The sequence below is a fragment of the Carcharhinus amblyrhynchos genome, chromosome 4 (genome assembly GCF_965287045.1).
Source record: "Carcharhinus amblyrhynchos chromosome 4, sCarAmb.v2.hapA, whole genome shotgun sequence".
NCBI classification, from domain to species: Eukaryota; Metazoa; Chordata; class Chondrichthyes; order Carcharhiniformes; family Carcharhinidae; genus Carcharhinus; species Carcharhinus amblyrhynchos.
This window is the reverse complement of record NC_137327.1, coordinates 138,286,041-138,310,218: the sequence shown is the minus strand read 5'-3', so window position 1 is coordinate 138,310,218 and position 24,178 is coordinate 138,286,041. Positions and strand designations below refer to the sequence as shown.

The following is a 24,178-nucleotide window of genomic DNA, read 5'->3' as shown; positions in this document are numbered from 1 at the left end:
CCTGTAAAAGCCGTGTGATATTAAGGGAGCCATTCCCCAGCTCTGCTGTTAAGGCTGATTGACAGGTGGGGGAGATTGACAAGTGGGGATGATTTTTAAAAAATTTTTAAAAAAAGGTGCAGAGGGACCTCGGGGTCCTTGTGCACGAATCGCAAAAACCCAGCTTGCAGGTGCAGCAGGTGATCAAGAAGGCGAATGGGATGTTGGCCTTTATAGCGAGGGGGATTGAATATAAAAGTAGGGAGGTCTTGCTGCAACTGTACAGGGCACTGGTGAGGCCGCAGCTGGAGTACTGTGTGCAGTTTTGGGCGCCGCACCTGCGCAAGGATATTTTGGCCTTGGAGGGAGTGCAGAGGAGGTTCACTAGGCTGATACTGGAGTTGAGGGGGTTGAACTATGAGGAGAGGCTAAATAGACTGGGTCTGTACTTGTTGGAGTTTAGAAGGATGAGGGGAGATCTCATTGAGACGTATAAGATGATGAATGGGATGGATAGGATAGAGGTGGAGAGACTCTTCCCGCTCAAAAAAGACAGTAGGACTAGGGGGCACAGCCTCAAGATAAAGGGGAGGCAGTTTAGAACGGAGTTGAGGAGGAACTTCTTCACTCAAAGGGTGGTGAATCTCTAGAATTCTCTGCCCGTTGAAGTGGTGGAGGCTGCCTCGCTAAATATTTTTAAGACGCGGGTTGATGGGTTTTTGATAAGAGAGGGGATTAAGGGTTATGGGGAGAGGGCGGGAATGTGGAACTGAGCCACGACAGATCAGCCATGATCTTATTGAATGGCGGGGCAGGCTCGAAGGGCTGGATGGCCTACTCCTGCTCCTATTTCTTATGTTCTTATGATTGACAGCTGGCCACTGCAGCCCGGCCCCTCCCCCCGCTGCAGCCCGGCCCCTCCCCCCGCCCGCGCCAGCCCGGCCCCTCCCCCCGCCCGCGCCAGCCCGGCCCCTCCCCCCGCCCGCGGCAGCCCGGCCCCTCCCCCCGCCCGCGGCGGCCCGGCCCCTCCCCCCGCCCGCGGCAGCCCGGCCCCTCCCCCGCTGCCTACGTGCCGAACCTGACTCGGCGGCTCTGACGCAGCCGCAGTGCTGACCACGTGCGCCGCCTTTGATGACGGACGGTGGGGCGGACCAATCAGGCGGGGCGGTGCGACGCCGCAGCGACCAACGGGCGCAGAGGGGCGGGGTCTGGTTAGCGCTCGCGGCGGGGAGAGGCGTCCGTTTGTCTTTGGGTCACTGAGGTGAAGGTGCGGAGAGGGAGAGGGAGAGAGAGAAAGGCAGGGCGATTTAATATATAAAACAATCAGCAGCAAAGATGTCTCTGTCTAACAAACTGACCCTGGATAAAGTGGATGTGAAGGGGCAGCGGGTGATAATGAGGTGAGTTTTTAATCATTATTATCCCTACCGTACGGGGGGGCGGGTTAATCATTGGGATTTACCTCATTGCAGAGTCAGACTCCTAACGGTGAATTATACTGAGGTAAACTCGTTGGTCACTGAAAAATAATTCAGCACGTCAAAATCATTCACAATTAAAGTACAAAAAGAATGTAATTTGTTCAGGGTATTGAATTGAATTGGGATCCAGTGGGCCCGGTGCTGAGTGTGAGTGTCGGGGGGGTGGGTTTGTGCAAAGCAGCATCCGGCCTCGTGTGCAAAACTGCTGAAATATCTGCAGAATTGCACAACATTTTTCGGGGAGGGAGGCTGTGTGGAACTGCTCATCTTCTGAGGTCACTAGGATTTCTGCAGACCCGCTCCCATCAGTGGCTGGCTGCCTACAAAACCCTAAATCATTAATGCTCTTTCAGGCATGCTTGGCCGTTAGTTTTCTTGCCCCCATAAGGAGGGAGGAAACATTAAACTGATCCCTTCGTTTCCTTTTGGAGTGAGATGCAGCTATGGGTTTCTACATGCCCTGAATCCAGTTAATGTTTAGCTGGATCGCTGTTTTTAATTTCATTTCTTGTGACGCCCTGGTGTTTTAGTTCTCATTTTTACCTGCGGCTGTGTTATCTGCTCGCCTTCTGTAAAATGCTTCCTGTGCGTTTTTCCTTTGAGGGAGCAAGAAGGTTTTATGGTGCCAACCCAGAGACACCGCTGCCACTACCGTTTGGTTAACTGATGAGCAGGAGAATGCCGAGATGACCTTTAGTCTTGAATGCCAGAACACAGATGTTAATGTATTTCTGCCTTGGTAGTAAGTGGTTGTAGGAGAACTTGATATGAATGAAATAAAGGTTAAAGTCCTTTCCCTCTTTTTTGTTGATGCGAGTTTGGGGAAAATTGCACAATTTTTTTAAAAAATGCTCTTAAAGATGGCCTCAAATATTCCAAAGATATTAAGTGCCTAACAGGTGCAGTTCTTAGGCTGTATTGGATTTTCTTCCAAGCCCTCCAGAGTGAATCATATAGAATCTCTACGACCTTGAAGGAGGTCATTCAGCCCATCAAGTCTGCACTGACTCTCTAACAGAACATCTTACCCAGGCCCTATCCTATGTATTTACCCCACTAATCCCCCAAACCTACACATTTTGAGGCAATTTAGTATGGCAATTCTACAGACCCTGTGAAAATTCTCCTGTACCTATATTCCAATTGTATTATTAAAAAAATCAGGTCTAATTTAAAGTTGTGTGTATAGGACACTGTTCTCTGGTCTTGATAATATTACAGTTGATCTCTTTCCCTGTAGAATGAAAGAGGGAACATGCTGAAGGGCTGTACTTGGAGCCAAATCTTCCCAACAAAAGCCCTGGCATGTTGAGTTACTATAAACTCTATACTTGATGAGTTGCCCTTCTGCAGCTTTTGATAGTCCCAAGACAGACTACCCTAATTATTTTTGGCACAGAGAGCCTTTGATAGCCAAAAATCTACATGCATTTGAAATTGCAGATCAGAATTATCTGAATACCCTCCTTGTACCAGTGGTGATTTATTTTAGTGTTTTGGTAAAGAATTACTGTAATATGTTTCTGATTTAACTGAGATTTTTCAAGTTTCACGTCATCAAAAGTTCTCTTACCGTTGCCATTTTTTAGTAGTGAGGTGCTTTTTGTTTTGACAGCAATTTTACTGCTTATTTTTCTTTAAATGCTAATATCGCTAACTATTGGATCTTTGCACGGTGGCCAGGCTAAGTAGTCAGGCCCAATCAATGATGTAATGGAGAATGAATAAGATTTCTTGTGTTCATTCCGAAAGTATTCTGGTGCTATCCAACCCTAAGTGCAGAGAATCTGAGTTTGAGGTTATTGGTGGGACATATTAGTAATGTTGCATGCAGATGCCAAATGTGCAGTCAGAACACATACCCTTGGTTGCATGAGATCTCAATCATCAATAAGCATACAAATGATTGAGTAAAAACTCTGAATACTGCCAAAAACATAAAACTTTTTTAGGAGGTGGGGGCAGATTAATGCTTTAGAAATGTTTTATTTTTGGAAGAATGTGATTGGAATATTCTGTCAGAATAATTGAATTGTAATCGATCGTTGAACCAATGACATTTTCTCTGTGAAATTTTCCAGCTAGCTTGAATTGGTCCTGAGCTCATGTAATCCTTAATTGTAGTAACATGGGTTTCTGGTTTAAGTTCATTCATACATGTCAGACCTTTTACTTAATCATTTGTGCAATTTGGTAATGAGATTTCTAATTTAGTCCAGTGACATACATGCTCAGACCACAGTTGTTGATATCTATAGGATATTACTACTACATCCTACTCCAAACATCACAGTCCATAGATTCCTTTCACTGTGGTATGAATAGGCCCAAAGAATGGTAACAAAATAATTTTTAAATCTATAGTCATTCTGCAGTCATGTGTAAATTTATTAATCCTACTGTCTGAGCGATGTCTGTCCCTCATTGATTCCTTTATGTAGAACATTCAGAAGCAGAGTTCAGATGAGTGAGTGATGAGATTCTAATGATGAGTAATCTGAAAACCCCGAATAAGTAGTAGGATGCGAAGTGAGGGATGAGTGGGAGACATTTTACATTGTGAGAGGTTATCAGGATGAATGGATTCAAGACCATTACATAAAATGGAGGCGATTTGAAGAGTGAGTTTGCAAAACCTCTCACAATAAATGTACATTAATGATTCAATGCTAATATAAATTTAATGTTAAAATTATTGAAATTAATATTAAATTCATTTGTTACCCATGGCTTAGTTGGTAGACTCACCTCTGAGCAAAGGGTTCTGAGTTCCGCTCTTAGACTCAAGTATAAAAATATAAGCTGATGCTCCAGTGTACTACTGAAGGAATGCTACATAGTCGGCGATACCTTTTTCTGAAAGAACTATTAAAATGAGGTCCTGTCTACCCCTTTGGGTGGATGTGAAACCTGCTGTGACATTATTCTGCAGTTGAGCAGGATGTCTTGGCAAATATTTATTCTTCAATCTGCATCACAAATGTACCATTATATGGTCTTTCTCAAGGTGCAGTTTGAGAGTTTGCTGTGTGCATTTCTCCTATTTCAGCATTAATTACTTAAGGCATTTAATTAGCTATAAAGTTCTTTAATTGTGAAAGATGCTATATTTTTAAGGAATTTCAAGGAATTTTTAATGCAGTATGTTCCTGATTATTCACTTTACCTTAGTCAGTTTTGAAAACTGTTTTGAAAAATGTTCTTTACCTAATCTTAACAGCATTGTTTTAAGAATATATATATATATATGTTCCTAGATACCCTTTTCAAATAATGATAAACCACCATGCACCCTGACAAATATTGACTTTGCCAGTAAGCTCCTGTCCCAACCTCCAGTGAAATATCCCAAAACACCACCGTCGTTGCAGAAAATATGTAGTATGTTGCAATGAGCGATCAAATCCAGGAATCTGACAGCCAGATATTTGCTGACCAAAGTTATTGAGGTTTCAGCTTGAAGACCTAACCTTGCAGTTGTCCAGAGAGGGTTGACTAACATTGCCCAAGGGAAGATTCATGCCCCATTCTGGACCTGAAGAGCAAGGTTGCAAACTCCAGATATCCCAAAGTATTTTGCAACTATTAAAAGTGGAATAATATTTATAATATATTGTTGTTGAATTATTTTCCTTTTCTTTCATTAAACTGTTTTTGCAGTATCTTGTACATATAGACAGTTGTCACTGAGAATACAACATAGTGGATTTTTTGGGGGGATTGCATTTGGTGCTCAGACTTGTCATTTTGGGTCTTTTTAGTGGAACACAGCAGACTTTCAGATGTTTCTAATTGATTTCTTTGGTCTCTGTGGCAAATACAGATAGGACAGGTTCCTAACTTGCTGCTTGATCTCTTGAACCACCTTCAGGGTAATCTTGTTGTTGTCTTGCTCTTTAGAGAAACAGCTTGATTCTCTGTATATCTTGTGGGGGCACACAAGGTTAGGATCCACATATGGTGTGAATGGACTTGATTGTCAGCTATTTCACTTCCAAAGCACAGCACTTCAGAAACGCAGCACACTGATCTGGTGACCCTTCAGGGTCTCTTCCAAGTGACCATGAATAATAATCAACAACATAAATCCAACTTGCTTAATGGTGCAGATGTAACAGTAATGTCTCTTGTGCTGTCCCACCTCATGTCCAACTGAACAGGAACCTAGAGTACAACCTGGAACTTTCTGGTTTGAATAGTTCAGTTTCATTCTGCTGTTATCAGTTTTTATAAAATGGCTATTATTGAGATGCTTTGATACAATGACACCGTCCACATAAGAACATAATAAGAACGTAAGAAGTAGGAGCATGAGTCGGCCATCTAGCCCTTCGAGCCTGCCCCGCCATTCAATAAGATCGTGGCTGATCTGAAGTGGCTCAGTTCCATTTTCCCGCTTTCTCCCCATAACCCTTAATTCCCCTGTCTACCAAAAACCTATCTACCCACGTCTTAAATATATTTAGCGAGGTAGCCTCCACCACTTCAACGGACAGAGAATTCCAGAGATTCACCACCCTTTGAGTGAAGAAGTTCCTCCTCAACTCCGTTCTAAACTGCGTCCCCCTTATCTTGAGGCTGTGCCCTCTAGTCCTGCTGTCCTTTCTGACCGGGAAGAATCTCTCTACCTCTACCCTATCTGTCCCTTTCATTATCTTATACGTCTCTATAAGATCCCCCCTCATCCTTCTAAACTCCAGCAAGTACAGACCCAGTCTATTTAGTCTATCTTCACAGTCCAACCCCCTCATCTCCAGTATCAGCCTAGTGAACCTCCTCTGCACTCCCTCCAAGGCCAAAATATCCTTGCGCAAGTGCGGCGACCAAAACTGCACACAGTACTCTGGCTGCGACCTCACCAATGCTCTGTACAGTTGCAGCAAGACCTCCCTGCTTTTATATTCTATCCCCCTCGCTGTAAAGGCCAGCATGCCATTCACCTTCGTGATCACCTGCAGACTGGGTTTTTGCGACTCTTGCACAAGGACCCCCAGGTCCCTCTGCATCGTAGCAATCTGCAGCTTTTCGCCCTTTAGATAGTAATCCCTCCTACTATTATTCCTGCCGAAGTGGATAACCTCACACTTGCTAACATTGTACTCCATCTGCCAGGTCCTCGCCCACTCGCTCAGCCTATCTAGATCCGTCTGCAGACTTTCCACACCCTCCACACAATTTACTTTTCCACTCATCTTTGTCATCAGCAAATTTCGTCACCCTACACTCAGCCCCCTCCTCCAGATCATCTATATAAATGGTAAATAGCTGAGGCCCCAGCACCGATCCCTGCGGCACTCCACTAGTCACCAACCGCCAATCAGAATAGCACCCATTGATACCAACACTCTGCCTCCTATTAGACAACCAATCCTCTATCCACGCTAACACCTTAACCCCAACTCCATGTCCCCTAACCTTCTGAAGCAACCTTCTGTGCGGCACCTTATCAAACGCCTTTTGAAAATCAAGAAACACTACATCCACTGGTTCCCCTCTATCTACCGCACTAGTCACATCCTCATAGAATTCCAATAAATTCGTCAAACACGACTTCCCCTTAACGAATCCGTGCTGCATCTGCTCTATCAAACAATTCTTCTCTGGGTGCCTCGCTATTTCTTCTTTGACGGATTCCAGCATTTTTCCAACAACAGATGTTAAACTAACCGGCCTATAATTCCCTGTCTTTTGCCTGCTACCTTTTTGAAACAGCGGTGTAACATTAGCTGTTTTCCAATTTTCCGGCACTTCCCCGGAATCCAGCATAATTAAAATATTGATTTGGTAGCTGCATACAACTGCCTTATACAAATAGCTTTTCATAGTCAATATTTACTACAAACCTTGTGTTTTAGTAATTTTTGTATATTAAAAGAGATTGAATCCTTGTCGGTTCTATATTACTGAAAAGTCCAAAGGATGTGCAGGTTAGGTTGATTGGCCATGCTAAAATTGCCCCTTAGTGTCCTGGAATGCTTAGGTTAGAAGGATTAGCGGGTAAATGTGTAGTGATATGGGGGTAGGGCCTGGGTGGGATTGTGGTCGGTGCAGACTTGATGGGCTGAAGGGCCTCTTTCTGCACTGTAGGGTTCTATGATTCTATTACTGAATTGTAACATCACTGTCTTGCAGGGTGGACTTCAATGTACCAATGAAGAATAATCAGATCACCAACAACCAAAGGTAACGTGTATTTTGATTACCAGCTATCTAGTAAGTCTGTTTGTAATATTTGGTTTTTTACTTTTCCAATGTATGATTAACCCAATTATATAATTTTGATATTATGTTTAAAGCCTTTATCAGAAATAAGATGTGCATGTATTTTTCCCTTTGCTCACCTGAAGGTATTTGCCATTCTCTGTTAGACGGGTGGCTATTTTACACGAATGAATTCAGAAATCATATTTTGGCAGACTATTCCACAATTACAGTGATCAGGATGTGCCTGATTCTATTCTCAGCTGATAACCACATGTTCACCTTTTGCAGCAAGTGTCAAATTTGGGAATAGTTCTCCAACTATCAACATGTACGACAAAGAAATTTAATGTAGATTAAGGTGTAACAATGAAGATACAGATATTGAGGCAAAGCTAATCTGGGATACTGTGATGCCATTGACACTCATCACAGGATTAGCTTTTCTAGCTGTATATTTTTGAGTGTGATTATGTACTATATTGCAGCATGTAGCCCTGATATAGTGAAGCTTTGTTGCTGTGAGTATATAGTCTATATTAGTGTGCATTGCGTAGAGATCAATACAGTAATGAGACGAGGCACACAATAGACTTGACCATTGGGACTAAAGAAAGTGTGACAGTAATATGCTATTGAACATTATTTGGGTTCTGTGTCTAGAGCTCAGATATTCTTTTAACTCTACTGTACTTTAACATGCAATAACAAAGTCTGATTTAAGGTTAACTGGTACTTATTGGAAATGCTTTTGAACAAAGTTTTTGAGGGAACAGAAAGAGTAATGTACTGTGAGCTGAGAGGGTGGTGGTAAAGCACCACTTTAATGTATTTGAACTTTATTCCTTTTTGACAGGATTAAAGCTGCAATTCCAAGTATTCAGCACTGTCTAAACAATGGAGCCAAGTCGGTGGTTCTCATGAGCCACCTGGGGAGGCCTGATGGTGTCCCCATGCCTGAGAAGTTTTCACTGGCCCCAGTTGCAGAGGAATTGAAGAAACTTATGGGAAGGTAACATGAAAGCCTAATAGCCAAACCACTCAGTATTCCATAACTTGCTTAAAGGAAGCTTTATTGCTATAAATAAAATATTCAAAAGTATTCAGGAGGTAAAGAGATGTTTTCAACAAGTTTATACAGTTTTGATTAGGCTTAGTAGATTTTCGATTGGAACTCTTTTGTCTGTCGCAGTGAATGCTTGTGTCTTTTCAAAGTAAGATATGTTTCAATGAAAATATTGTATCCCTAAGATTGCCTAGCTCTGTAATGCATGATAACTTTTAATGTATTAACTTGTAAATATAAATAGTTTTCATGATATGGATTTTTGTTAGACAAAGTGCAGAACTGAGTTGGAGCAGATAAAGAAGCCTGCAGTCAGTGCAATGAGATGTGTATTGACTGATAGCCAAGTTCTGCACACGTGAGGACGGCCTCAACCAGGATCTTGGGTTCATGTCGCACTACTTAACCCCCATGACTTGCCTGGGCTTGCAACATCTCAGTTACTGTCCTGTCCAGAGACAATACACATCTCTTTAACCAATGCTTAATGCTATCTCCACTCACATTGTCTGCACCTTAAGATTTGATTAGCTGTAAGGTCTCGCATTCTAATCAGTATTCTGTTAATTGAGTGTTTGTCTCTATATGCCCTGTTAGTGATCAGAACTCCCCACTCAACTGACGAAGGGGCAGAGCCCTGAAAGCTAGTGGCTTTTGCTACCAAATAAACCTGTTGGACTTTAACCTGGTGTTGTGAGACTTTTTACTGTGTTTACCCCAGTCCAATGCTGGCATCGCCACATCATTAAAAAGTGCCATAGTTAACACTGACACAGCAATCCCATGGTACTCAATTTTTTTTTACAGAGCAGGTTCTGTTGGGGCAGGCATTTCCATCGTTTGGTAGTTTCCATGAATGCAATCATTTTTGTGGTACCAGTGTTATAACCACATGGGAAAAGTGGTAATTTCCTTGTGCAGGAGTATCCTAAATGTTTTTTCCTTTGCAAATAGGAATATTATCTTCCTGAAGGATTGTGTTGGAAGTGAAGTTGAGAAAGCATGTGCTAACCCAGCTGCTGGAAGCGTGATTCTGCTGGAAAATCTACGATTCCATGTTGAAGAAGAGGGAAAAGGGAAAGATGCATCTGGGAATAAGGTGAGATCTTGTATTGTGAACATGATTGTTGTTAACATAAGTGAACATTGTTGGATAGTAATATACATAGTAAGATTATTAAGGAGGCGCAAGAATTTCTGAAGCAGAAAAGATAAGGGTGGAAGAGAAAGCCCCTTCAGATGGGTTAGTGATATAGAACATAGAACACTACACAAACAGGCCCTTCGGCCCACGAGTTGCACCGATCACATCAATACCTACCAATCCATAGACCTATCTATAACCCCCAATCCCATTAAATCCCATATACTCATCCAGAAGTCTTTTAAGAGACCCCAGCGAGTTCGCCTCCACCACCACTGACGGCAGCCGATTCCATTCACTCACCACCCTCTGAGTGAAAAACTTAGCCCTAACGTCACCCCTGTACTTGCCTCCCCGCACCTTAAATCTGTGTCCTCTCGTAGCGACCATTTCAACCCGGGGAAATAGCCTCTGAGAATCCACCCTATCTATTCCTCTCAACATTTTATAAACCACTATCAGGTCGCCTCTCAACCTTCGTCTCTCCAGGGAGAAGAGTCCCAGCTCCCTCAACCTATCTTCATAAGGCATGCCACCCAATCCAGGCAACGTCCTTGTAAATCTCCTCTGTACCCTTTCAATAGCTTCTACGTCCTTCCTGTAGTGAGGCGACCAGAACTGCACACAGTACTCCAAGTGGGGCCTGACAAGGGTCTTATAAAGCTGCAGCATTACCTCCCGACTCCTAAACTCAGTCCCTCGATTAATGAAGGCCAGTACACCATACGCCTTCTTGACCACATCCTCCACCTGCAAGGCCGATTTAAGAGTCCTGTGGACCCGGACCCCAAAATCCTTCTGCTCTTCAACACTACTAAGACTCCTGCCCTTGATAGTGTACTCGTTCATCCCATTGGTCCTGCCAAAATGGACCACTACACATTTATCCGCGTTGAAGTCCATCTGCCACTTCTCCGCCCAGCCTTGCATCCTATTTATGTCCTGCTGCAACTTCTGACATCCTTCCAGACCATCCACAACACCACCGACCTTCGTGTCATCGGCGAACCTACTAACCCATCCCTCCACTTCTTCATATAGGTCGTTTATGAAAATGACAAACAGCAAGGGTCCTAGAACAGATCCCTGGGGCACTCCACTGGTGACTGACCTCCATGCAGAAAAAGACCCATCCACAACCACTCTCTGCCTTCTGCAGGCAAACCAGTTCTGGATCCACAAGGCCAAAGCCCCTTGGATCCCATGCCCTCTCATCTTCTCAAGAAGTCTTGCATGGGGGACCTTATCAAACGCTGGTGTTGAGTGTATCTGATCTTGAGGTTTTGTTCTAGAAAATGGATGTAAGCTTGAGGATGTGATTTGTTTACTCTCATTGCATCTTCTGGAAGTTGTGAGGTGGCCAGATAAGTAATGTATAACAAAAGAATGCTGAATGCATGGCGGGTGTGAGAGCTAGGAGATTACTTTAAAATTTTTATCCTCTTCACCACCACCTTAATCTTTTGGCCAAAAATCCTCTTTTGAAATAATGTAGCAGGAAATATGCAAGAATGACTCAAATGTACCAGAATAGAATAGGATCAGGAGCTCCACACAATTTGCTATTAAAGTGTCATCTAACTTCTCAACATTTGAGATCTACACAGATTGGACCTGGTATCTAGTGGGAATGAAAGACGTGAGCGCAGGAGGAATTCTGTCTGTGTATATGTGCTCGTTCAATGCCGGCAATAAGATTTCAGTAAAACATAAAGATGGATCCATTAAATATTCATAATGCATCCTCTTGAACAATGTTTATTTAAAAAAACAATAGCAGTGTGAGTCTTGTAATATTAAGGTGCAATACTGGAAGTAACTGCATTATTCATAATTGTAGTAGTTTGAGATGATGAATTAGGAGCAGTGCATAAGTAATTTATCTCACGGCATTGTTTACTCTGTCTAGTATTTTGGTACCAATACAGGAAAAATAAACCCCAAGGCTATGCGTGTGTGCTTGGCATGTCAAAAATGGCATCAGTTTTGTTAGGTTGATTAATCTTTTGGGACTGCTGACAGAATTCATTAAATCCACTGTCTACCTTATTAAAAATCTATTTGACGCAAGTCCTGATTTTGAAGTTCTGTTTATTAAAGAGATTTATAGGTTACAGTTTAAACCATACCTCTGAATGCCAGAAGTCATCGTTCCATTGAAACTGAGTGGTGACTTATTCCATAAGGTCAAATGGTATCCTAACTCTTGGATTGCTGTCATCGTTCTCAAGCTATGAAATCTAATTGGTTTCTTGTACTGCCATCCCCCCGATACAGTAATAACCGCTTTGGTTTCTGTCACACTGACCTTTACAGACTGATATTGGAGACTCCCTGTCCTCAGACTCCATAGGCTGTTAAGGCGTTTGGATTTTTTGCAGTAGCTTAAGTTAGTACGCATGCTAGCTATAAATAGATGTCACAAAGTTCCAAGTTGATCTTTTTGCAGACTCAGCAATATTTTCTTACGCCAGACTTGTTCATGTAAATTTGTGCCCAATTCTCAATTCTCTTAGAAATATTCTGCAACCATCTTTGCTGTTTGTAGTGTTTTAATTTAAAAATTACTGGAATTTTCAGTGATTAGCAAGTTTGGATAAATAGCTTGAACAGTTTACTTGGGAGCAGTTTACTTTCTTACCTATTTAATCCAGTTTGATGCAGAAGGGGGTAAAATAACAAGTTAGGATGTCTTTTCTCCAAAATGATAAAATATATAAATTGTATTTTTTTTAGATAAAAGCAGATAGTGGAAAAGTTAAAAGTTTCCAAGCTTCACTGTCGAAGTTGGGCGATGTGTATGTCAATGATGCTTTTGGAACAGCTCACAGAGCGCACAGGTGAGCGGTTTGGCTTGTTTCTTTTTGACTCGTACATTTTTGGACTGGAGATGGATTCAGGTAAGTATATTATACATGATAGTTATATGTATAGGGCATTTTATGTTATTTATATGTTAGGGCAGTTATTAGCATACTGAGCTTTTATGCTCAGTGTGCTAATAACATAGAAGTAGGTGGTTTGGCAAATGAAGTTGACTATAAAATACTTTGGGAAGGCATGGACAGGTTAGTGGTACAGGTGGTAGTTGGGTGAAACCTTTTAATGTAGGGGACTATAACCTAATTTTTCTTGACAAAAACGAGAAATGAGAGTATACGCTTGATAGACACTTGAGGGTGTGACTGAATGCAAAAACATAAAGTTCAATTATAAGTTACCTGTAAGTAATCGGCACATAAAGCATTGTTTTTAAAAGCCAGTAGAATTTGGGATTTTATAAATTGAATAAAGTATTGATGATACAACAAATTGCCAAGTCAGCAATTAGAGGACTGTGGGTAATTATTGTCTAGAAATATCTTCAACACAACCAGAATAAAGTCATTGTTTCAGTGTAAATTCTTAAACACTTGTTAAACTTGAGCTTAATAACTCAAGCGGGTTGATGGGTTCTTGATAAGAGAGGGGATTAAGGGTTATGGGGAGAGGGCGGGAAAGTGGAACTGAGCCACGACAGATCAGCCATGATCTTATTGAATGGCGGGGCAGGCTCGAAGGGCTGGATGGCCTACTCCTGCTCCTATTTCTTATGTTCTTATGTTCTTAAACCCTTTATAAATACAGTGGTCAAAAATGAAAGCAAAATACCTTGGATGTTGGAGATTAAAAACTTCCAGGTCTGGCAACATATGTGGAGACAAAAGCAGAATTAACCTTTCAAGTCATTGTTGAATTGTTCTTCTGAAGGTAAATTACTAATATCCTTGTTCTGATGATTTATGTTTTTTTTACCCAGCTCCATGGTTGGTGTAAATCTGCCAAAGAAAGCTGCTGGTTTCCTGATGAAGAAGGAGCTTGAGTATTTTGCCAAAGCTCTGGAAACCCCTGAGAGACCTTTCCTTGCCATCCTGGGTGGGTAAGTATCAAGTTATTCAAACTTCCTTACTTGGATTTGTAAGAACTTTTAGAACTGCCAGTATATCTGCTTTAGGTGACATATCATCAAATGTTCTCAAATAAAACGGATGACTTTTGTACTATGCCAATGATAAATGACAAAGGTATTGCATGTTGTAAGTCATGGAATGTAAAGGACCAAACCTGTTAAGGACAGAGGAAAAACACCAAATGTTATTGGAACTCAGCTTGTCTGATTAAGTGAACAACCATATTGCTCATTGCAGTTTAAAATGTAATTTGCATTTCTGCTGATGTAGTTCACTCAAATTAAGTACTCTATAAGGGAACAAGATATAAATCTTAATTTGGGTGATGCAACCATCCTCTATCATGCAATCTTAATGCTGTAAGAAAATACTTCTGAGTGGAAGGAGTAACGTGGCTGAGAATGGAGAAAGCTATCTGTGAAAAAGAAATTGCAGTACAAACACGCTGCCTCTTAGTGGCAATGAACTGCAAAAACAGGTCTGTATGAAAAGAAACTTGTTTAAAAGACTGCAGAGCAGTATTTTGTGCTAGCTTCAATGTATACCTACATTAGGCTCAAAAACTGAAATTTGCACCTGGGAACAAACCTTCATGTTATGTTAAAATAATATGAGAGAATTGCTTCTATAGCATCTTATTTTGACTAAACTATTCTAAACTGTAGCAACCATAGAAGGCAGCTGCAGTTATTGTCAAAAGCTGAACTGTGTTCAGTTACTCAGTGTCTTTAAAAACTTTCTGCTCAGCATAGTGTTGTGAAAAATAACACTGCATAGGCTGACCGTACCATTAAGATGCAATTCCTTCAGAGGAAAGCCGAGAAGTGTAATTTTTTTAAAAGTCCCAACATTTAAAATCAATATGTATTAGACTGTACTCTGATACTAATCCATTACATCTGCTTTAATCTTCTTTTTCCTAACGATTATCAACACTTGTTCATATTGTATATCAACTTAATTTAGAAAAAACATGGAATTGTGTAGTTTTAATGCCTACTTTCATTGTTCAACAGGGCTAAAGTGCAGGACAAGATTCAGCTTATCAGTAACTTGCTAGATAAGGTGAATGAAATGATTATTGGAGGAGGTATGGCCTTTACATTCCTGAAGGTCCTCAATAAAATGGAGGTATGTGTGTCAGTAGAATTACACCATCATGCTTCCAGTTTGCTAAGTCAAACAATGGATTTCATATGCCCTATTGCAACACTGAATTTCAGTTTAAGAGCATGAACTTTTACATTAAATGTTATGAAACTCCTTGACCAGAGAACACATTTTATCTTTTTTGCTTTTTGTGTTTTTATGTACATGTATGACTTTTTAAAAGATTCATTTTACAGCGGATAAATATTTCAATTTCTTTAACAGGAAAGTTAGAATCTTAGAATGTTACAGCAAAGAGGTTCATTGTAACAGTCTGAAATAACTATCCACTTGCTCCCATAGCCTGCAAACCTTTCATGGAATGGTTATGACAGCCATTTGGCTTGGCATGTCTGTGTTGGCTCACTGTAAGAGCTACTCAGTGAATCTCAATCCCCTACCTTTTTCCTGCAGCCCAACAATTTTTTTCCCTTTACATAATTATCCAGTTCCCCTTTGAAAAACTTTTTATAGAATCCCTACAGTCCAGAAGGAGGCCATTCAGCCCATCGAGTCTGCATCAGCACTCCGATAGATCATCCCACCCAGGTCCAATCTCCATAAACCCATGTTTTTATCCTACTAACCTGCACGTCAAGGGACACTATTTAGCATTGCCCATCACCTAGCCTGCACATTTGAGTGTGGGAGGAAACAGGAACACCTGGAGGAAACCCATGCAGACACGGAAAAAATGTAAACTCCACACAGATAGGCTTCCAGGGCTGGAATTGAACCTGGGTCACTGGTGCTGTGAGACAGCAGTGCTAATTAATGAGTGAATCTGTCTTCACCACATTCTCAGGCAATGCATTCCACATCCTAACTATTCGCTGAGAGAAAATGATTTTCTTTTGTGCCGTTGAGTCCTTTGTCAATTACTTTAAGTTCGTGTCTTCTGGATCTCTGCTGTTGCTTCATTGCCAGGCTTAAAGCGTGTAGATGTGTAACAACCTTTCTAATTGTCCTAGAATGTGATATTTTTTGATGCCTGTGTTCTTAAATGTAGCTATTGCTACACTAGTTGGGTCTCTTGTAGAATAGCAGAAGGATTTTGCAATAAAATGAGTAAAAAAGGCACTTGGCAGACTGTATTTCTCCATCACACTGTGTTAATGTTACTATAATTACGCAGCACTTCTTTGCTTTTCACTGTCTGGTTAATGCCCTCCAACTACAAAGCTGAAAAAGAAACCTTTTTTATTTAGAGGGGGCTTCAAACCAATTCACATCCAACAACCAGCTCTGAAAACTCTGCGCTCACTTTTTGATAGCTGTGACAATTCCCATCACAACAGCTGAGACAGTCTGCAATATTCTAAAACAATAAACCAAATTCTAAATAAATTAACTCATAACATTCAAAAGAGGACAAATTGACTTTTTCACTTGTCTTCCAATTTTAACAGATCCTTTAAAAAAAAAGTTTCCAGGATCTATATCCAGATCTGCATCTTCTCTAAAAGTTAATCAGTTCTTCATTAGGCCATACTCTACCTGTTTCTGAGTATTGTTGAAATCCATCTATTAGTTTTTAAGATGTGGTGTTTACATACTAACAAGGGGATAAGTGTTACCATCAGTGGTAGAGGTAATAAGTCAATATTGTGATGGTGTCAAATATTAGGATATCTTTGCAGATTTTTACAAATCTTGGTAAAGGTTTCAGTGTTGATAGGGAGCAGTATATAATGGTTTCTGGCATTTTTTATTAAAGATTATATAATTTTTTCATTTTTAGATTGGCAGTTCTCTGTATGATGAAGAAGGGTCTAAAATAGTCAATGACCTGATGGCCAAGGCTAAGAAAAATGGGGTGATCATTACACTGCCTGAAGATTTTGTGACTGCTGATAAATTTGATGAAAATGCCAAAGTTGGAACAGCCACTGTGGCCGGTGGAATCCCTGCAAACTGGATGGTAAGATAGTTTATTAGTAGTTAAGAGCTCGGATGCTATTTTAATCATACATTTTCATGTCCTCAACTTCCAAAGTATTTCAAAGCCAATGAATTACTTTTTGAAGTACATTCCCTATAACGGGGAAACTTGCTCATGGCAATGACTTAGGAATAGCAACTGAAGCAAAGGAAACAACCTTGGTCTGATTCAGCCAGGTTTGTGACTTTCATGCTCATTAAGTAAGGCCAGTGATGTGAAGGGGATGGAAAACTTTCACATTCTGAATGTCAACATCAGGCACTCGTGGTTAATGTAGTGTAGCCAGCTGCAGAACAAAGTACGCTCTGAATGATGCTGAAATTTTCAAATTCTCACTCAATTTTTGTAAAATTTTAAACTCTTCCAATTTATGACCAGCTGTACTGAACAACATTTCTATTTGTGTTCTTTAAAAAAACACAAAGGAAATGTTTCGATTAGTTTGTCTAGTTGTAGCAATATCCTGATAGGCTATTAATACCTTTCCAGTTTTTATTGTTTGAATATAGGAAATATATCATTATGTACATATAGAGGATAAAAGTGCAGAATTTTTCTCTCCTCAGTCTTTTTTTAAATAAAATTGTTTTTAACAGGATTACAGTATAATGCTAGAAGAGAAGGAGCTGGCGGACTTGCACATGTCAAAGTTGGCCTTGTGTAGAGCAACTTATCAGAAATAAATATGTGGCCTTCATGTATTCCTTGGCTGCCATGTTTGTCATGCTCTAGATGACTGTTCTGTATGATCAATGATTTGAATCCCCTACCCTTTGACAAGGTATTGCATGGTAGGTTGTTGCATACACCATGGGATCTAGGGTGAGATATCTAAATGGAAACAAAATTGGCTTGATGACTGAAGCCAGAGGGTGATTGTAGAGGATTGTTTTTTGAACTGGAAGCCTGTGACCAGCAGTGTACCTCAGGGATCAGTGCTGGGTCTACTGTTATTTGTCATTTATATTAATGATTTGTATGAGAGTATTGGAGGCGTGGTTAGTAAGTTTGCAGATGACACCAAGATTGGTAGCATAGTGGACAGTGAAGAAAGTTATTTTGGATTGCAACAGGATCTTGATCAATTGACCAGTGGGCTGACGAATGGCAGATGGAATTTAATTTAGATAAATGAGAGGTGATGCATTTTCATGGATTGAACCAGGGCAGGACTTACTCAGTTAATGGTAGGGCGTTGGGGAGATTTACAGAACAAAGAGATCTAGGAGTGCAGGTTCATAGCTCCTTGAAAGTGGAGTTACAGATGGACAGAGTGGTGAAGAAGGTATTTGGCATGCTTGGTTTCATTGGTCAGAACATTGAATGCAAGTGTTGGGGCATCTTGTTGAAGTTGTAAGGTCACACTTGAAATGCTGTGTGCGATTCTGGTCATTCTATTATAGAAAGGATATTATTAAACTAGAAAGAGTGCAGAAAAGATTTACTAGGATGCTACAGGGACTTGATGGTTTGAGTTATATGGAGATGCTGGATAGACTGGGACTTTTTTCTCGAGTATGGAAGGCTGAGGGGTGATCTTACAGAGGTCTATAAAATGAGTGTAGGTGCTAGATAGTCAATATCTTTTCCCACAGGTAGGGAAGTCTAAAGCTAGAGGGCATAGGTTTAAGGAGAGAGGGGAGAGATACAAAACATCCGGAGGGGCAATTTTTTCACAGAAGGTGGTGAGTGTTTGGAACAAGCTGCCAGAAATAGTAGTAGAGGAGGGTACAATTTTGTCTTTTAAAAAGCATCTAGACAGTTACATGGATAAGATGGGTATAGAGGGATATGGGCCAATTGGGACTAGCTTCGGGACTTTAAAAAAAGGACGGCATGGACAAGTTGGGCTGAAGGGCCTGTTTCCTTGCTGTAAACCTCTATAACTTGAAGGTATAAAGAAGGTGTCTCAATATTTTGTTATACTTTGAAATGCTGCAAATTTATTTCCATGACCCAGGTTTTGATGTGGCTTTGAATAATTTTTCTCTTCACAAGGGTCTGGACTGTGGTCCCGAGAGTCTTAAGAAATTTGTTGCTGCTGTGGGCAGGGCCAAACTGATTGTGTGGAATGGTCCTGTTGGTGTGTTTGAATGGGACAAATTCGCCCATGGCACTAAGGGACTTATGGACAAGGTTGTGGAAGTTACCCAGAAGGGTTGCATCTCTATTATTGGTAAGTATAAGTGGGACTTGGAAAGTTGCCTAATTCTGATGACTTTTTTTTGGCCTTCTTGGGCCAAGGTGGGTTGTGCTGATACTAATGGAATTAAAACTACCATTTAGTATTCAGGTTTTTATGTTATGCAGTTTTAAATTTACACAGCCAGAAATATAATTTTCTGGTGAATTGCATATCTTAATTCCTCTGTAAAGTCCAACTGAGGGCAATTTTAGTACCTTTTTGCATAGGTTCTTTCAAAACTTTACATTGAGATAAAATCACTCTTAGATGTGCTCATGGTTGAATAAATTATTGCAGAAGGATTTTCAAATAATTCATGAAAATTAACAAAGAAAATTACAGCACAGGAACAGGCCCTTTGGCCCTCCATGCCCACACTGACCATGCTGCCCTACTTAATTAAAACCCCCTACCCTTCTGGGGACCATATCCTCCTAGTCATGTATTTGTTAAGATGCCCCTTAGAAGTCACTATCATATCTGCTTCCACTACCTCCCCCAGCAGCGAGTTTCAGGCACCCACCATCCTCTGTGTGAAAACAAAAAACTTGCCTTGTACATCTCCTTTAAACCTCGTCCCTCGCACCTTAAACCTATCTCCCCTTGTAATTGACTCTTCCACCCTGGGAAAAAGCTTCTGACTATCCACTCGGTCCATGCTTCTCATAATCTTGTAGACTTCTATTGTATAGCTAATGCCCTCCATACCAGGTAACGTCCTCGCAAATCTTTTCTGTACCCTCTTCAATGCCGTTACATCTCTCTGGTAGTGTGGCGGCCAGAGTTGAACACTATATTCCAAGAGCAACTTAACCAAGGTTCTATAAAGCTGCAACATGACTTGCCAGTTTTTAAACTCTGCCTGGCCAACGAAGGCAAGCATGCCATATGCCTTCTTGACTACCTTCTCCATCTGCGTTGCCACTTTTAATGACCTGTGTACCTGTACACCCAGATCCCTTTGCCTATCAATACTCCTAAGGGTTCTGCCATTTGCTATATATTTCCTATTGTATTAGACCTTCCAAAATGCGTTACCTCACGTTTGTTCGGATTAAACGTCATCTTCCATTTCTCCGCCCAAGTCTCCAACCGATCTATATCTTGCTGTATCTTCTGATGGTTCTCATCGTTGTCCACAAATCCACCCAACCTATGTGTCGTCCGCAAACTTACTAATCAAACCAGCTACACTTTCCTCCAAGTCATTTATATATATTACGAACAGCAAAGGTCCTAGCACTGACCACTTGTCACAGCCCTCCATTCAGAAACACACTCTTCCAGTGCTACCCTCTGCCTTCTATGATCGAGCCAGTTTTGTATCCACTTTGCCAGCTCACCTCTGATCCCTTGCAACTTCACCTTCTGCACTAGTATGCCTCACTCAGAAACTTGGGTACAAATGCATTTTAATTTCTCTGCTCTTTGGAGAGTGCATGAGGGATGTGTTAGAGTGGAAAGTATTACTTCTATAAACATCCTCATACATGCTTTTCCACGAGAGGTCATTCGTTAAGTCAGGATTAGAACTGGGGATAACGTGCCCTCCCAACTTCCTTGCCCCATAACCAGCGACCAAAACCAATTGTTAGAATCCCTGTACTATTGTGTCCAAGCTTTTGTTTATAAACTTAATCAACCTGGTGATCAATGTAAAGAGGGATAAGGAATCACTATGAGGAATTGCTCCTTTCCCAGCTACCACAGGAAGCCAGAGTAGGGTCGACTGAGAGAGCTGAATCTGAATAAATCCAACACCAATTTTACGTTTAAATTGAATGGCTTTGGTACTACGCTCAAGTGAACTGCACGGTTAGGAGATCATAGTATGTGGTATCAGACGATATTAACTGGCATCAGTGTAACTTCTAAATAAAGCTGCTTTTTAAAATCACAGATACACCATGGCAGAATCCAAGAGTTCAATACTAAGCTAAATGTTAGACAAAATGGTTATTTTTTTCCTAAGTTAATCTTTGTAAAACTAATTATTATAAACTTACACCTGAAATTACCTGTTGTTTTTAACTTTGTACACCTGGAATAAAAATGAAAAGAATGCATTAAAAGACATTAGCAATTAGAAAGTTTCTAAACACACTTCAATAAACTTCAATAGCTCAGAAATATCATTAGTTTCTTGCTGTTATTAATGCTGTTTTATGTTGTAGGTGGTGGAGATACAGCCACTTGCTGCGCCAAGTGGAACACTGAAGACAAAGTCAGCCATGTGAGCACTGGAGGTGGAGCCAGTTTAGAACTGCTTGAAGGTGAATTTTAATTTTTGGTGTTTTCTGCTTTGAGTTTTTAACAATTAGTGGTCGTATATGAGTGAAGTGGCTAAATATGAATGTTTTTTATCATGTGACTGTAGGTGGTTAACATTTGCTTTTGAATTTGTTCCTTGCATTGTTATAACTTAGCCTAATGAAGAAGCAAACTGGATTTTAGCTTTTTTAATAAAACAAATTGCAACTAATTGTTTTTGTGCAATTAGTTATTGCACTAATTGCAATCTAGTTATTTGCAATAACCCAGCTATCTCTAGTTGGGTCACTGCAAAGGCAATCCAGTGAGTTAAGTAAAGATAAAGTAAAGTTTATTTGTTAGTCACAAGTAGGCTTACATTACACAGTAATGAAGTTATTGTGAAAATCCCCTAGTTGCCTCACTCCAGTGCCTATTCGGGTACACTGAGGGAGAATTTAGCATGGCCAACTCACCTAACCTGCACATCTTTGGACTGTGGGAGGAAACCCACACAAACACGGAGAATGTGCAAACTCCACACAGACAGTGACCCAAGCCAGGAATTGAACCCAGGTCTCTGGAGCTGTGAAGCAGCATTACTAACCACTGTGCCATTATGCTGCAGACAGACCTTGAGGCCCATATTATCAACGGCTCATTATTATGCTGGAATTACATGGGTCTCTGAAACATACCTTGAAATTCTGGGCTTGCCAGAAAGAACTTGGAAAAGAAAAAAATCAGCACAATCTGATTTGATGTCAGCTTTGCATATGAAAAGCTGTAAATCTGCAGTATTTTGTAAATTCTGATTTAATTTTTATGTGAAAAAATCTATTCATAATTTAAATAGTTTTACAAGTCTGGGGAAAAACTAGACTCTGGTATCATTTTTCTTTCTCAAAATATGGAGCATTGTACTATGGACCAACAAATTTTAAAATATGTTGCTGACTACTTTCCTGACTCTCTGACACCCTTTTTTTCCGCTCCCTTTTTTTGTTTTCCATTCATAGGTAAAGTTCTTCCTGGAGTTGATGCTCTCAGCAACATCTAAGATCAAAAGAACAAGTTGACCTCACCTGCGCACACACCTCAGGAGTGTCATTCTTTTGCTTTAGAACATTCAAAAAGTAATTGTCTGAATACTGTAGATCACTGTATATGATGAAAATGAGCTTGATGTTTTATTTTATTATTATATAGTCTAAAATATTTTTAGTATTGTCCAATTTCTGTCAAATCAGTTGTCAGCTCTAATGTTGAAGCAGCTTCCCAAGCAATTGTCTTTTGTGAACTGTAATGCAAAGTAAGTTTACACTTTCATTTTCACTGGAGATGAATTGTAATGACTGCTGAATAAATGAACATGCAAAAGCCCTGGGCGTTCTTCTTTAGAAATGGAGATTGTGTAAAACGAACAGCAGAAAGTTTGTTTACGTTTCATTTCCTCAGGTGTCTAAACTTTGCTTGCTTTTCTATAAGAACATGCTGGAAATGATGTTCGGTAGTGAAAGGTTGGTCCATCCAGCTGTAATGTCTTTTGCATCATAATATATCTCATCACATGACTGGCGGTGTTGAAAAATACAGAATGAAAACCTAGGCCAATTTTTAGGTGAAAAAATTGAAATTTTTTATTCAATACCAATCATTCAATAAGTGATCAGAATTAATCCCAAGAGTACGTTCCACCCCTGATTAATGTAATGAAGTGATCACCACAGATCTAACTTTCGCTTGAAGTGATTTGGCAAATCAGTGATCATCTCAATCCACTATTCTCTGAAAACTTCCCAATGTCCAACCCAGTTTCATGCTTTTATGACTGAGAAGGACCAGTAGCCATTCTTACAACAATGCAGATAAACATGATGAAGAACGATAGCTTCAATCAAATCACCCCATGTCTTTGCTCTCTAAAGAGATACTTCCCAGAATTTTTAAAGATTGTAAGTTTGTAGCCCTCTCCTGCAGCCTTCTAAAGCCTCTATTACCTATTGCGAGGAGACCAAAACACTCAGAACATTAACTGTGGTTGAGTCAAAATATTGCATAAGGCTAGCAGGGCTGTGCTTTGTTTTAGCCACTTACCCTCTAAATGAACCCCAGCATCTAATTTGTTTAGCTACATCTTATCTGCATGGTTCTGAACCATTAGTGATTGACGTCTTAAAATGTCCAATTACCTTTTACCACTAACTGTAGCTTTTCTATTGTGAACGGTACAAGTGTGTTCAATGTTTGGTCTGCTAACATGTATAACTCTGCACTTTTCCAAGTTAAATGTAATTTGGTAGTTTTGAGACCGTACTCCATTTGTATATCTAGATCTGCTTGTAATCATCATGTGTTTTCTGTTGTCCCAGATTTTGAACACTTCTTGGTTCTGGAGTATGGTTTGATAAGTTAATTGCCTATTGGCTATTCTTCATATATAAGACTTTATAAATGCAAAAACTGAAGTGTCTGCGATTATTTTTAGCCAGAAGAGCAAGGTAAATGATCTTTCTCGGCTCATTTTTGTGGTCCTGGTATTTCTAATGTTCATAAATTAATACAGTTCCATGTGATAGCAAGCAATGGTTGAATTCACAGGACACAGTAAACGGTTGACGTCCAGGCAATGCCCTGACCTGGTGCTAGAGATTCGCATTACAGAATGAGCCACACCTTTGGCTTAGCTGTTTTGGCACCTCTATAATAATGCTTCTGAGCTCTTGCAAGGTTCATTCTATGCAAGGGAGCTGTTTTGAGGCTGCAACCCATAGCAAGAAGCGGTGTCAACTCCCAACAAACTATCCCTGGGACAGCTCCATCCTTAGTTG

General features: G+C 40.5%; 1 protein-coding gene across 1 annotated transcript; it reads left to right on the top strand.

Annotated features, from left to right (window-relative positions):
- Nucleotides 1-1,229: 1,229 nt before the first annotated feature.
- pgk1 (phosphoglycerate kinase 1) lies at nucleotides 1,230-22,729 on the top strand. The gene is made up of 11 exons (XM_080187956.1): nucleotides 1,230-1,379; nucleotides 7,593-7,643; nucleotides 8,518-8,673; nucleotides 9,682-9,826; nucleotides 12,608-12,711; nucleotides 13,671-13,790; nucleotides 14,838-14,952; nucleotides 16,712-16,891; nucleotides 18,911-19,088; nucleotides 21,272-21,370; nucleotides 22,367-22,729. Exons 1-11 carry the CDS (start codon nucleotides 1,315-1,317, stop codon nucleotides 22,405-22,407), a joined length of 1,254 nt encoding a protein of 417 aa, XP_080044082.1. The 5' UTR covers nucleotides 1,230-1,314; the 3' UTR covers nucleotides 22,408-22,729.
- The last annotated feature ends 1,449 nt before the right edge of the window (nucleotides 22,730-24,178 follow it).